Source organism: Panthera onca, chromosome A1 (genome assembly GCF_046562875.1).
Source record: "Panthera onca isolate mPanOnc1 chromosome A1, mPanOnc1 haplotype 2, whole genome shotgun sequence".
Lineage (NCBI taxonomy): Eukaryota > Metazoa > Chordata > Mammalia > Carnivora > Felidae > Panthera > Panthera onca.
This window is the reverse complement of record NC_138339.1, coordinates 154,926,765-154,940,433: the sequence shown is the minus strand read 5'-3', so window position 1 is coordinate 154,940,433 and position 13,669 is coordinate 154,926,765. Positions and strand designations below refer to the sequence as shown.

Below are 13,669 nucleotides of genomic sequence, written 5' to 3'. Positions count from 1 at the left end.
CCGCAGCTTTTCTCCCCCCAGTTCACCTCTCCACACCATGTACCTGCTAAGTTCTCTGATTCAAATTATGCAGATTGTTGCAATAATTCTCAGATCAATTTCCTAAGTGTTCAAAATGGTTTGATGCTGATCTAGCTGTGTTTCAGGGACAAGACAAGCTCAGGGTCCCCTTACTGCTCTGCCATCTTAACTCCTACCTGTCTGGGAAACTCTTTATCTCTCCTTCTATTCTAAATGGCAGCATTGCTGGATAAAGTATTCTTGGCTGCATATTTTTCCCATTCACTTTGAATATATCATGCCACTCCCTTCTAGCCTGCCAAGTTTCTGCTGATAAGTATGCTAACCTTATTTGTCTTCCCTTATGACTTAGGGATTTCTTTTTCCTTGCTGCTCTCAGGATTTTTTCCTTAACTCTGTATTTTGCAAATTTTACTACAATATGTCTTCGTGTTGCCCTGCTTTTGTTGATTATGGTGGGAGTTCTCTGTGTGTCCTTGACTTGAATGTTTGTTTCCTTCCCCAGATTAGGGACATTTTCCACAATAATTTGCTCAAATAAGTTTCTGCCCCTGTTTTCCTCTCTTCTTCTGGCACTCCTGTGATACAAATGTTATTACGTCTTATGGAGTTGCTGAGTTCCCTATTGTCTACATTCTGATCTAATGTTTTCTTTCCCTATTCTTCTCAGCTTTATTATCTTCCATAATTTTATCTTACATATCACTTACTCATTCCTCTGCTTCTTCCATTCTCATGGTCATTTCTTAGAATCGGTTTCACATCTCAGTTATAGCATTTTTTATTACTGTCTGACTAGTTTTTAGATCTTTTATCTCTGTGTTAAGAGACTCCTTGGTGTCTTCTATGCTTTTCTCAAGCCCAGCTATATCCTTATGATTGTTGTTTTAAATCCTGGTACAGGCATATTACTTATATCTATTTTGATTAGATCTCTGGCTATGACCTTTTCTTATTTTTTGTTTTGTGATCCATTTCTCCATCTTGGCACTTTGCTTTAGTCTCTGTTTTCTCTGTGTTAGGAAAGCCTGTTATATTTCCTGCTTCTGAGAGTAAAGGCTAGATTAAGAAGATGCTATATACTGACCCCGGCTTGGCACTCCAGGAAGTGTTTCTGGTGTGCAGTTTGTACACTCTGCTTTTGTGTTTTAACTGCTCTTTCCCTCACGTCAGTCCTCTGCAGTTTCACCTTGTCTGTACTGGGTTGTGTTTGGACCTTGCCCAGTGTGTGGTGAGTTTTAACTCGGTGTGTTTTGGTCTGCTTGTTCAAAAGGCCAGATCCATTTTCCACTAGAGCTGAAGTTTTGCATCACTCCATTGTCAGTAGACTTGGTAGGTGCAAGGGGTTTGTGCTCATCTTCTAGCAGCGGGACCTGCTTCTGCTCTGGCTCTCAGGCACAATTGCACTCATGAAAAAGCACCTGCAGAGCCTACAGGGGCGGGTCTTGGTGTAAGTGGCTCAGGCCTCTACTGTGTGTGCTGTGTTTCTCACTTAAGTCTGTCTGTGCTGATAGGTGGGGAATTAATATAGTTTCAGCCCACTGTCTTCCTGCAGAGGGGCATTTGCGCCCACTGATGTTCAGGAAACCCTCACTGAAGATCGAACAATCTCCCCTCCTGTGTCCCAGGAATTCCTCAGATCTCTCTGCCTTCACCCATTCTGTGTCTGAGCCTTTTGCCCACCCAGCATCATGGTCCTGTGCTGGACACAACCTGTGCTGAGTTTCAGAACTCCAAAGGGACCTGGCATGGTTGGCCCTGCACTAATCGTCTGGGGTGGGGTCTCACTACACTGTGGCTGGTGCCTGCTTGTCTCAGAAGGACAGTCACAGAATGTGCGGCCACTTGGAGTATGGTAAAGCACAGCGAAAGGCTGATTTTCAGGTTACCTGGTCTCAGCAGGTGTCTCTGCTCCTATTGGAATGAATAGGGTAGCTCAGTGGCACCCGCTGGCAGTGCCACCTCTCTCAAATGCACTGTAAGGAGGAGATCTGTCTGTCCCAGTGTGGCCCAGGGTATCTGCAGACCATCTGTCTTCTCCCAGGCCTCTGCCCTCCCTCTCAACAGAAGCACATCTGTGCTGGTCAGGTTCTGTCTCTGGTCATGGCATGGACTTCTAAAACTTCTGACTTTGAGTTCCACTGCTTGGAAAAACTTGGCAATAGTCAGCCGCAATTGTTTTGCTTCTCAGTGGTTTTGGGGAAGTGTTTTTCTTGTGCAGTGACCTGCATGCACATGCTTTCTCACATGTGCTCTCTGTCTCTGAATCTCTTTCCTGTGTGATCAGGGCTCTTTACCCCCCACAGCACCTACGATTCTTTTCTCGCTAATCACTCCTCTGCACCTCCTCCCTTCCACAGTGTGGCTTCTTTTATCCCTGTAGTTGTGCAGTTTGTTCTCTCAGTCCTCACATTCATTTCTTGGGTGTTTGGAATGGATTTGATATTTATCTAGCTATGTTTGATGGACAAAGCAAGTATAGGGTCCTCCTACTACTCTGACATCTAAATCCTGTCCTACTCCAGGAGTCTTAACAACTATGTACAGAAAGTTTTTGGAGGCATGGGGGCACACAGGAGCTTAGATAGTGAGAGTGGTGGAAACCCTGACTATATAGGCCTGGATCTGCTGCTCGAAAATAGGAGAGGCTGAGAAGATGGCAAGTTGTCTATTGACCCCTGAGAACCTCTCAGTCTGAGGTCCATGGGAAGTGCTTCAGATTTCCTATCCTTGAAAGCTGGGTTCCCTTTCTGGCATAGCATGAGAAATACCTTGCCTTCCCTGAGGTCAGATCTCCTGTGCCCTAGTAGACTCTAGCACAGAGGCTGATGGAGTCCGTGTTCAACAAATGAGGTTGTAGTGAATCTCTAATGCAGTGAACTCCCAAGTCCAAGGGTAGGTCTGTAGAGAAATAACCTTTGCGGTAAAGCTTGTGTCTTCCCTCTGGTTTGAGATTCTTCTCATGTGGAGGTTGGGCCAGAGTGACACAGGGCAGCAGTAGAGCCCACCTTCCTTGCCCGTCCATTCTCATAGCCAGTGATGTGTGTCACTGCCCCTTCTGCATCCTACTAGAGGGCTTCCTGTGACAGCTGAACACTACTGAATGTCCTCATTAGGGCCTATAGAGCCCTGTGGGTCCTGGTCCTGGCAGCCTGTGCTCTGCTCTCCTCCCTTTACTACATCTGAAGTCTCACTGACCTCCTTGCTGTTCACAGTTATCAAGTCCCTTCAGGCTCAGGGCCTTGTGCCTACAATTCTTTTTCTCTGCCTGGGACACCCTGTTTCTAGCTGTCTGTAAGGCCCCCTCCCTCTTTTTTCAGGCCACCTGCCTGGGAGCCTTCACTTATCATCCATCTAAAATAGTAACCCCAGTCCTACTCCTTTGCTACATTCTCTGCCCATTGTCCAGGATGGCCCCCATCTTGCATAGCTACTTGTGTGCTGAACTGTCATCTTTCACCTCCAGGTAGACAAGTGCTGTGCAGGTCAGGAGCGGAGTGTGTCCATTGTCAGTTGCTGGGAAGTGCCTGCTCGTGGTTGGTGCTCATTAAATATAGGTATCTCTTGTCATCCATTTAGATCCTAGTGCACAGGGAAAGTTAGGATAGACGGGGATTCCATGTTTTCTGAATCTGTTTGGCTTCTGAATTACATCCATGTAGATGCAAATGGCAAGATTTCATTCCTTTTGATTGCCTAGTAATATTCCATTGTGTATATGTACATATACCACATCTTCTTTATCCATTCATCCGTGTGTGGACATTTGGGCTCTTTCCATTCTTTGGCTATTGTTGATAGTACTGCTATAAACATTGGGGTGCATGTGTCTCTTTGAAACAGCATACCTGTATCCCTTGCATAAATACCTAGTAGTGCAATTGCTGGGTCATAGGGTAGTTCTATTTTTAATTTTTTGAGGAATCTCCACACTTTTCCAGAGTGGCTGCACCAGCTTGCATTCCTACCAGCAGTGGAAAGAGATCCTCTTTCTCTACATCCTTGCCAACATCTGTTGTTGCCTGAGTTGTTAATGTTAGCCATTCTGACAGGGGTGAGGTGATATCTCATGGTAGTTTTGATTTCTATTTCCCTGATGATGAGTGACATTAAGCATTTTTTCATGTGTTGGTTGGCCATCTGGATGTCTTCTTTGGAGAAATGTCTATTCATACCTTTTGCCCATTTCTTCACTGAATTATTTGTTTTTTTGGGTGTTGTTAATAAGTTCTTTAGAGATCTTGCAACTAACCCTTTATCTGATATGTCGTTTGCAAATATCTTCTCCCATTCTTTCGGTTGCCTTTTAGTTTTGCTGATTGTTTCCTTCGCTATGCAGAAGATTTTTATTTTGATGAGGTCCCAGTAGTTCATTTTTGCTTTTGTTTCCCTTGCCTCCAGAGACGTGTTGAGTAAGAAGTTGCTGCAGCCAAGATCAAAGAGGTTTTTGCCTGCTTTCTCCTCGAGAACTTTGATGGCTTCTTGTCTTACATTGAGGTCTTTCATCTATTTTGAATTTATTTTTGTGTATGGTGTAAGAAAATGGTCCAGGTTCATTCTTCTGCATGTCGCTGTCCAGTTTTTCCAGCACCACTTGCTGAAGAGACTGTCTTTATTCCATTGGATAGTCTTTCCTGCTTTGTCCAACATTAGTTGGCCATACGTTTGTGGGTCCATTTCTGGGTTCTCTATTCTGTTGGATTGATCTGAGTGTCTGTTCTTATGCCAGTACCATACTGTCTTGATGATTACAGCTTTATAGTATAGCTTGAAGTCTGGGATTGTGATGCATCCTGCTTTGGTTTTCTTTTTCAAGATTGATTTGGCTATTCGGGGTCTTTCCTGGTTCCATACAAATTTTAGGATGATTTGTTCTAGCTCTGTGAAGAATGCTGGTGTTATTTTGATAGGGATTGCATTGACTGTGTAGATTACTTTGGGTAATATCGACATTTTAACAATATTTGTTCTTACTATCCAGGAGCATGAAATCTTTTTCTATTTTTTTTGTGTCATCTTCAATTTCTTTCATAAGCTTTCTATAGTTTTCAGTGTATAGATTTTTCACCTCTTTGGTTAGATTTATTCCTAGGTATTTTATGTTTTTTGGTGCAACTGTAAATGGGATTGATTCCTTGATTACTCTTTCTGTCGCTTCATTGTTGGTGTATAGGAATGCACCCGATTTCTGTGTATTGATTTTATATCCTGCAACTTTGCTGAATTCATGAATTAATTCTAGCATTTTTTTGGTGGAATCTTTTGGGTTTTCCATATACCGTATCATGTCATCTGCTAAGAGTGAAAGTTTGACCTCCTCCTGGCTGATTTAGATGCGTTTTATTTCTTTGTGTTGTCTGATTGCAGAGGCTAAGATTTCCAATAGTATGTTGAATAACAGTGGCAAGAGTGGACATGCCTGTCTTGTTCCTGACCTTAGGGGGAAAGCTCTCAGTTTTTCCCCATTGAGAATGATATTACCGTTGGGTCATTCATATATGACTTTTATGATCTCGAGATATGCTCCTTCTATCCCTAATTTCTTGAAGGTTTTTATAAAGAAAGGATGCTGTATTTTGTCAAATGCCTTCTCTGCATCTATTGAAAGGATCATATGGTTCTTTCCTTTCTTTAATTGATGTGATGAATCACGTTAATTGTTTTGCGGATATTGAACCAGCCCTGCATCCCAGGTATAAATCCCACTTGGTCATGGTGAATAATTTGTTTAATGTATTGTTGGATCTGGTTGGCTAATATCTTGTTGAGGATTTTTGCATCCATGTTCATCAGGGAAATTGGTCTATAGTTAGTTCTCCTTTTTAGTGGGACCTCTGTCTCATTTTGGAATCAAGGTAATGCTGGCTTCATAGAAAGGATTTGGAAGTTTTCCTTCCATTCCTATTTTTTGGAACAGCTTCAAAAGAATAGGTGTTAACTCTTCCTTAAATGTTTGGTAGAATTCCCCTGGAAGCCATCTGGCCCTGGACTCTTGTTTTTTAGGAGATTTTTGATTACTCATTCGATTTCCTTATTGGTTATGGGTCTGTTCAAATTTTCTGTTTCTTCCTGTTTCAGTTTTGGTCGTGTATATGTTTCTAGGAATTTGTCCATTTCTTCCAGATTGCCCATTTTATTGGCATATAATTTCTCATAATATTCTCTTAGTATTGTTTTTATTTCTGCTGTGTTGGTTGTGATCTCTCCTCTTTCATTCTTGATTATATTTATTTGGGTCCTTTCCTTTTTCTTTTTGATCAAACTGGCTAGTGGTTTATCAATTTTGTTAATTCTTTCAAAGAACCAGCTTCTGGTTTCATTGTTCTGTTCTACTGTTGTTTTGGTTTCCATAGCATTGATTTCTGCTCTAATCTTTGTTATTTCCTGTCTTCAGCTCGTCTTGGGTTTTATTTGCTGTTGTTTTTCCAGCTCTTTAAGGCGTAAAGTTAGGTTTTGTATCTGAGACCTTTCTTCCTTCTTTAGGAAGGCCTGGATTGCTATATACTTTCCTCTTATGACCACCTTTGCTGAGTCCCAGAGGTTCTGGGTTGTGGTGTTATCATTTTCATTGGCTTCCGTGAACTTTTTAATTTTCTCTTTAACTTCTTAGCCCATTCATTCTTTAGTAGGATGTTATTTAGTCTCCAAGTATTTGTTACCTTTCCAAATTTTTTCTTGTGGTTGATTTCAAGTTTCATAGCATTGTGGTCTGAAAATATGCATGGTATGATCTCAATACTTTTGTACTTGTTGAGGGCTGATTTGTGTCCCAGTATGTGGTCTATTCTGGAGAAACGTTCCATGTGCACTGGAGATGAATGTATATTCTGCTGCTTTAGGATGAAATGTTCTGAATATATCTATTAAGTCCATCTGGTCCAGTGTGTGATTCAAAGCCATTGTTTCCTTGTTGATGTTTTGATTAGATGATCTGTCCATTGCTGTGAGTGGGGTGTTGAAGTCCCCTACTATTATGGTATTACTATCAATGAGTTTCTTTATGTTTGTGATTAATTGATTTATATATTTGGGCGCTTTCACATTTGTAGCATAAATGTTTACAATGGTTAGGTCTTCTTGGTGGATAGACCCCTTAATTATGATATAATGCCCTTCTTCATCTCTTGATACAGTCTTTAGTTTAAAGTCTAGAGTGTCTGATATAAGTATGGCTACTCTGGCTTTATTTTGTGGACCATTAACATGATAGATGGCTCTCCATCCCCTTACTTTCAATCTGAAGGTGTCTTTAAGTCTAAAGTAGGTCTCTTGTAAACAGAATATACATGGATCTTGTTTTCTTATACATTCTGTTACCCTGTGTCTTTTGATTGGAGCACTGAGTCCGTTGACATTTAGAGTGATAACTGAAAGATATGAACTTATTGCCATTATGTTGGTTGCAGAGTTGGAGTTTCTGGTGGCGTTCTCTGGTCCTTTCTAGTCTCTTTTGTCTTGTTTGTTTGTTTGTTTGTTTGTTTATTATTTCATCTTTCTCCCCTCAGAGAATCCCCCTTAAAATTTCTTCCAGGGCTGGTTTAGTGCTCACAAACTCCTTTAATTTTCTTTTGTCTGGGAAACTTTTTATCTCTCCTTCTATTTTGAATGACAGCCTTGCTGGATAAAGAATTCTTGGCTGCATATTTTTCTGAATCAGCACATTGAACATATCCTGCCACTCCTTTTTGGCCTGCCAAGTTTCTTTGGATAGGTCTCCTGCAAACCTGATCTGTCTTCCCTTGTAATTTAGGGACTTTTTCTCCCTTGCTGCTTTCATGATTCTTTCCTTGCCTGAGTATTTTGTGAATTTGACTATGATATGCCTTGTTGATGGTCAGTTTTTGTTGAATCTAATGGGGACCCTCTGTGATTCCTGGATTTTGATGTCTGTGTCTTTCCCCAGGTTAGGAAAGTTTTCTGCTGTGATTTGCTCATAACCCCTTCTAGTTCCATCCATGTAGTTGCAAATGACAAGATTTCATTCTTTTTGATTGGCGAGTAATACTCCACATCTTCTTTATCCATTCATCCATAGAGCTCCTCCTTTCTTACAGTGGAGAGTGTTTGGACCTTTAGCTGGGATTGCTTTGATTTGTTCATTAAAATAAGCCTGGAAAAAAAAAAACAAACAAAACAAACAAACAAACAATAAAAAACCTGATCCTGTAAACGAAGAAAGGGAAAAGGAACAAAAAACACCAATCAAAAAACTATAAGCTGAATTCAAAGAGAAAGAAAGCTAAAAAAAGGCAAATAAAAGAAAAAAGAAGCTTGACCCTCCCAAAAAGGAGAAAGGAAATGAAAATAGCAAACTAACAAACATATAAAACAGTATGAGCCTGATTCTAGAAGAAAAAAGAAAGAAAGAAAAACAAATAAACAAACAAATGGGGAAATGGGGGGGTGGGGCTGTGGTAGAAAAAAAGTAAACCTGGTCCTGTTTCCACCAGAACTACATGTGTCATTTTGAAGCATTCAATTTTCAGTACAGTTGGTACATGCAGGGTGCTGCCTATGGTGGTCTTCTGCGTGAGAGACTGACTGAAATGGCTCAGAGTCAGTCTTACTCCAGTAAATAAGCAGTTACCAGGCACTTTGAGGCAGGTTGTGGTGTAACCGGGTCCCACCTCTGCTGGGGGCTGCTGTGTTGGTCTCAGAAGTCCCACTGTGTTGGTGTTGGGGGAAAATGACGCCACCCCAATCTTTGTCCCCAGAAAGAATCTCACATCCCCCACCATTCAGGCAGTCCTCACAGATAGTAAGGGCAGTCAACTTGCCCTGCACCACAGCTTTCTTGAGTTTTTCCTTGGTGTGCAGCTGGAATACAAAACTTGAAAACTTAATGGGCAAAGCACTACATGGACCTGCTTCCCTCCTCTGGAGTAGAGCTTCTGCATGCTGTGTCAGATGGTTTTTGTCCCAGAAGAATAGTTCCTCACCAGCATGTTGTGTGGAGTGTATAGTGTAGCACCACTGAAAGCAGCAACAAGGTCATATGCTATCTGCTGTATTTCTGTCCCCTGCTGATGAAACGCCATTAGCTGGCACCTATAGGTTCTTTTGTCCTTGGAGAGGCAATAAACCTCTTCCAAAAGTACTCCAGGAAGGGGAATGTTCTCTCCCAGTGTGCCTTGAAGGTCCCTACACCAGGCTATGCACTCTGGGGCCAGCTCCTTCCTTCCCCCCATGACCACACACTACAGCTCTCTGCTAGAGAGTCACACACTTCCAAAACTTCAGGGTTGAACTCCACACGCTGTTTGCAAACTACAAAACATAACAAAAACCTGTAACGCTCAGTACTTCTTGCACCCCAGTCTGTGGTCTAGAGAGATTTTCCTCTTGTGTGAACCCAGTGCTATACTCTGTCAACACCTCTCTCTTTCCCTCCCTTCTTTTCTCTTACCAGAAAGGGTTTCCTCCCCCTCTGCAGCACTGCCATTTTTCTATCCACCAATTCATATCCATGTGCCTCACACCTGCCACCCTGTCTCCCTCCAACCATGCAGGTCCTTCTGCCACTCTGCAGATCGATTTCCTGGGTGTTCCAAGTGATGTGACCTCGGTAGAGCTATGTTTGGGGGATGAGAAAGCTCAGGGTTCCCCTATTTCTCCTCTATCTTACCTCCTCCCCCTGGAACTTCTCTTTAGAATGCCTCCTATCATTAAAATACTTTTGCACTTGAAAGAGTAACCTATGTTAGGAAAATTCTCTTACCTGGTACTGTGCCTGGTGGTACTGGTTCCAAAATGCGGTTCAAGCTCAGGTGGTCTGCAGTGGGAGCGCCCTCCTCTCAGGTGATGCTTCAACAGAGTTTTCTGCTGAAACACTGTCTCCTGTGTGACCTCGCTTTATTTCGTTTCCTGTCATTGCAGCAGTCCCACTGTTGGGAGAGATGCCAGTTCAAAGCTCAAGTCCATGAAGCTACTTGAGGTTCTGAATGCATTGGAGGAGGAGAGTCCTAGCCACCGCAGGGAAGAAATCTTCATTGCGCCACCTGACAATGCCTCAGGGGATTTCACTGATGAGGACTCAGGTGATGAAGATGGCCAGCGAGGCTCCCATGTGCCCGGTAGTGTGCTGCATGCCTCTGTTGTACCTGAGGACTCTGGCACTGAGGAGGAGGATGACGACCTGCAGCCACCACCAGCCATGAAGAGGCAGAAGGCAGTAGTGGAACCTCAGCGTGTTTGGATCAAAAGAGATATCCAACCCAACTTCCGCAGCTGGACTCCATCAGATCCCCATATAGAGGATCTCAAAAGCCAGGAACTGAGTCCTGTAGGCCTATTTGAGTTGTTTTTTGATGAAGGAACTATTAATTTTATTGTTAATGAAACCAATCGTTATGCTTGGCAAAAAAATGTCAACCTTGGGCTCACAGCCCAGGAATTAAAGTGTGTTTTGGGAATTTTGATTTTAAGTGGGTATATATCCTATCCAAGGAGAAGGATGTTTTGGGAAACATCTCCTGATTCACATCATCATCTTGTGGCTGATGCAATTAGAAGGGACAGATTTGAACTGATCTTTTCATACCTGCATTTTGCAGATAATAATGAGCTGGATGAAAGTGATAGGTTTGCCAAGGTCAGGCCTCTCATTGTCCGAATGAATTGCAATTTCCAGAAGCACGCACCCTTGGAAGAGTTCTACAGCTTTGGTGAATCCATGTGTGAATACTTTGGACACCGGGGATCCAAACAGCTGCCAGCAGGGAAACCCATGCGTCTGGGCTACAAGATCTGGTGTGGGACAACCAGCAGGGGCTATCTGGTGTGGTTTGAGCCCTCACAGGGCACACTGTTCACCAAGTCAGACAGGGGCTTAGACTTAGGAGGTAGTATGGTGGTAAAATTTGTGGATGCTCTTCAGGAGCGTGGCTGTTTGCCATACCACATATTTTTTGACAAGGTTTTTACAAGTGTCAAACTCATGTCCATTTTGAGGAAAAAGGGGGTGAAGGCCACAGGAACTGTTCGTGAATACAGGACTGAGCGATGTCCCCTCAAAGATCCCAAAGAACTTAAGAAAATGAAGAGGGGTTCATTTGATTATAAAGTTGATGAGAGTGAGGAGATTATCGTGTGCCGCTGGCATGATAGCAGTGTGGTTAACATCTGCTCTAATGCTGTGGGCATAGAGCCAGTGGAGCTGACCAGCCATCATTCAGGAATAGCCAAAACACGGACCCAAGTCCATCAACCATCCCTGGTGAAGCTGTACCAGGAGAAAGTGGGGGGTGTCAGCCGGATGGACCAGAATATTGCCAAATACAAGGTAAAGATCCGGGGCATGAAGTGGTACTCAAGCTTCATTGGCTATGTCATTGATGCTGCCCTCAATAATGCTTGGCAACTACACAGGATCTGCAGCCATGATGCCCAGGTAGACCTCCTGGCCTTCCGGAGATATGTGGCCTGTGTGTACCTAGAGAGCAATGCTGACATGTCCTCCCAAGGGAGGCGAAGCAGACGGCTGGAAACTGAGAGCCGCTTTGACATGATTGGTCACTGGATCGTCCACCAGGACAAGAGGACTCGGTGTGCCCTTTGCCACTCGCAGACCAACACCCGCTGCGAGAAATGCCAGAAGGGTGTCCATGCCAAGTGTTTCAGGGAGTACCACATTCGGTGATGCAGAATGGACAGAGGGAGCCCTGTGGATGTTTGGTTTATAATGAAATGTTTACAGCTAATTTCATAAAGCAGATAGAGCACTTGTGTTTTATTTGTGTTGGAAAAACAACACCTGAATCGCTAATGATTTGGTCTTGTATTTTCTACCGACCTCCATTACAGTTATCTTTTTATTGTCTTCTGTGATACCTACATGTAACATAAATTAATATTTATATTGGTAATTATAGATGTTTGTAAATCTATAGATTATACTGTTACTTATTTCAAATAATGGGCCCCTTTTTATTCAAATAAAAAATTTCCTGTGGGTGATAGATGAGTCCTAGTTAGGAAAATCAAATAGAACCAAAAACTTGAGAGAAACTTTCATGAATAGTAAAAAGATTTTATAATTGTATACTATTGGTTTTAACATAAGATGAGACAATAGTGTGTAAGTATGGTATCAATATGATGAAAGAGATTTTAATCATAGTTATTTCACTTTAACACTAGCAAGCTGTTTAGGAATAGATAATCAGCTTTGTGTTTATCCAGAGGGCTAGATTTGTAGACTTTGTATTTCCTTGATAAAATTATTTTCCTAATACAAGTATATCCTTCTGGAATTCATTTTTATAACTAGTGTAAGATAGGTATCTGGTTTTTCCCCCTTAAGCAATGGTTTGCATCATTTATTAAAATATTTATATTTTCCCATTGATTTAAATTCTAATTTTATAAGGGGGGAGGAGTTAAGATGGTGGTGTAGTAAGGGGAACCTGGGCTAGTCTCAGTCCCTCAAACACAGCTCAATCAACATCAAATCATTTTAAACACCTAGGAAATTGACCTGAGGATTAAAAGAACAGTCTGCATAATTTGAGGGAGAGAACATGGCAGGTGTGGAGAGGAGATTTGGGGGAGAGAAAAGCCATGGTGCTGCAGAAGGGATGGGAGTCCTACTTGCAGAGAGGAGAAAGGGAAGTGGGGAGAGAGTAGTGTGTCAGATTCGCATAAGAAAAGCAATCCCCCAAAACCATTGATGGGGGAATTGTGAGGAACTGAATATCCCAAGGTTTTGCAAACAGTGGAGGTGAAATTCTGAGTTTTTGGAAGTCTGTGCTGTTTGCTGTAATAGATCTGGATGGGCAGCAGTGCTCCTGGGGAGAAGGAGGGGAAGCCCAAGAGCAGACAGTGGACAGTGTGGTGCAAAGATCCCTTTGGTCTCACTGGGAGAGAAAGTTCTCCTTCCCCAAGTGTATTTGGAAGAGACTATAATGCCTTTCCAAGGACAAAAGACCCAGCTGGCACCTTTGAACATGTATTCAACAGCAAGGGACAGGGGCACATGCATAGGGTGGATAAAGTGGTCGTAGCTTTTCGTTGTGCTTCACCATAAACTCTAGGCACCAGAATGGCCATGGGACTGCTTTTCTGGGACAGAATAGTACCAGATGCAGTGCTGTGAAGCTCTCCTCTGAAGTGGGGGAGCGGGTCTGTGCCTTGCCTGGTCCTTTAAAATTTGAGAGTTGGGAATCCCAGTTGTATGCCATAGATAAAACACTGGAGAGCTGTGGCACCAGGCAAGTTGATGGCCCAGGCACAAAAGGGGAAGAATCTGATGAACCATGGGTCACAGGAGAGGAGATTGGTTGCTTGTCTGTGAGGGCTACCTGAACAGCTGCAGGTTCCATCTTTTCTGCCTGGGGAAAAGAGAGTGGTATGGTACCGTCTACCCCCACCTACCAGCCCATCACACCAGCCCATCATACACAGCACTCCTAATTGAGGCTACAGCTACTTATACCAAAGCCTGGCCCCCTGGCCCCTACAATGGTTATCTTACAGGGGCAGGTCTGATTGTGAGCCAGTGCACTGGGCTTTTCCCCCAGAGGAACAACACAGGCTCCCCCACATGCACTAAGTCTAATGATCATAGAGTGCTCCAAAGCATCAGCATCAGTTATGCTGGAAACAAGAAGAGGCCTTTTTTTTTTTTTTTTTTTTTTTTTTTTAAATCAGG

The 13,669-nt window shown here is 42.8% G+C and overlaps 1 protein-coding gene across 2 annotated transcripts in view; it reads left to right on the top strand.

Annotated features, from left to right (window-relative positions):
- The window catches only part of PGBD2 (piggyBac transposable element derived 2), a 35,019-nt gene extending 23,113 nt beyond the window's left edge, over positions 1-11,906 (top strand). For both annotated transcript variants that reach the window (XM_060636559.3, XM_060636556.3), the window contains one exon: positions 9,898-11,906. In XM_060636559.3, coding sequence (XP_060492542.1) covers positions 9,941-11,659 — 1,719 coding nt within the window. In that variant the 5' untranslated portion in view covers positions 9,898-9,940 and the 3' untranslated portion in view covers positions 11,660-11,906. The remainder of the gene's footprint in view (positions 1-9,897) is intronic.
- Positions 11,907-13,669: the final 1,763 nt, after the last annotated feature.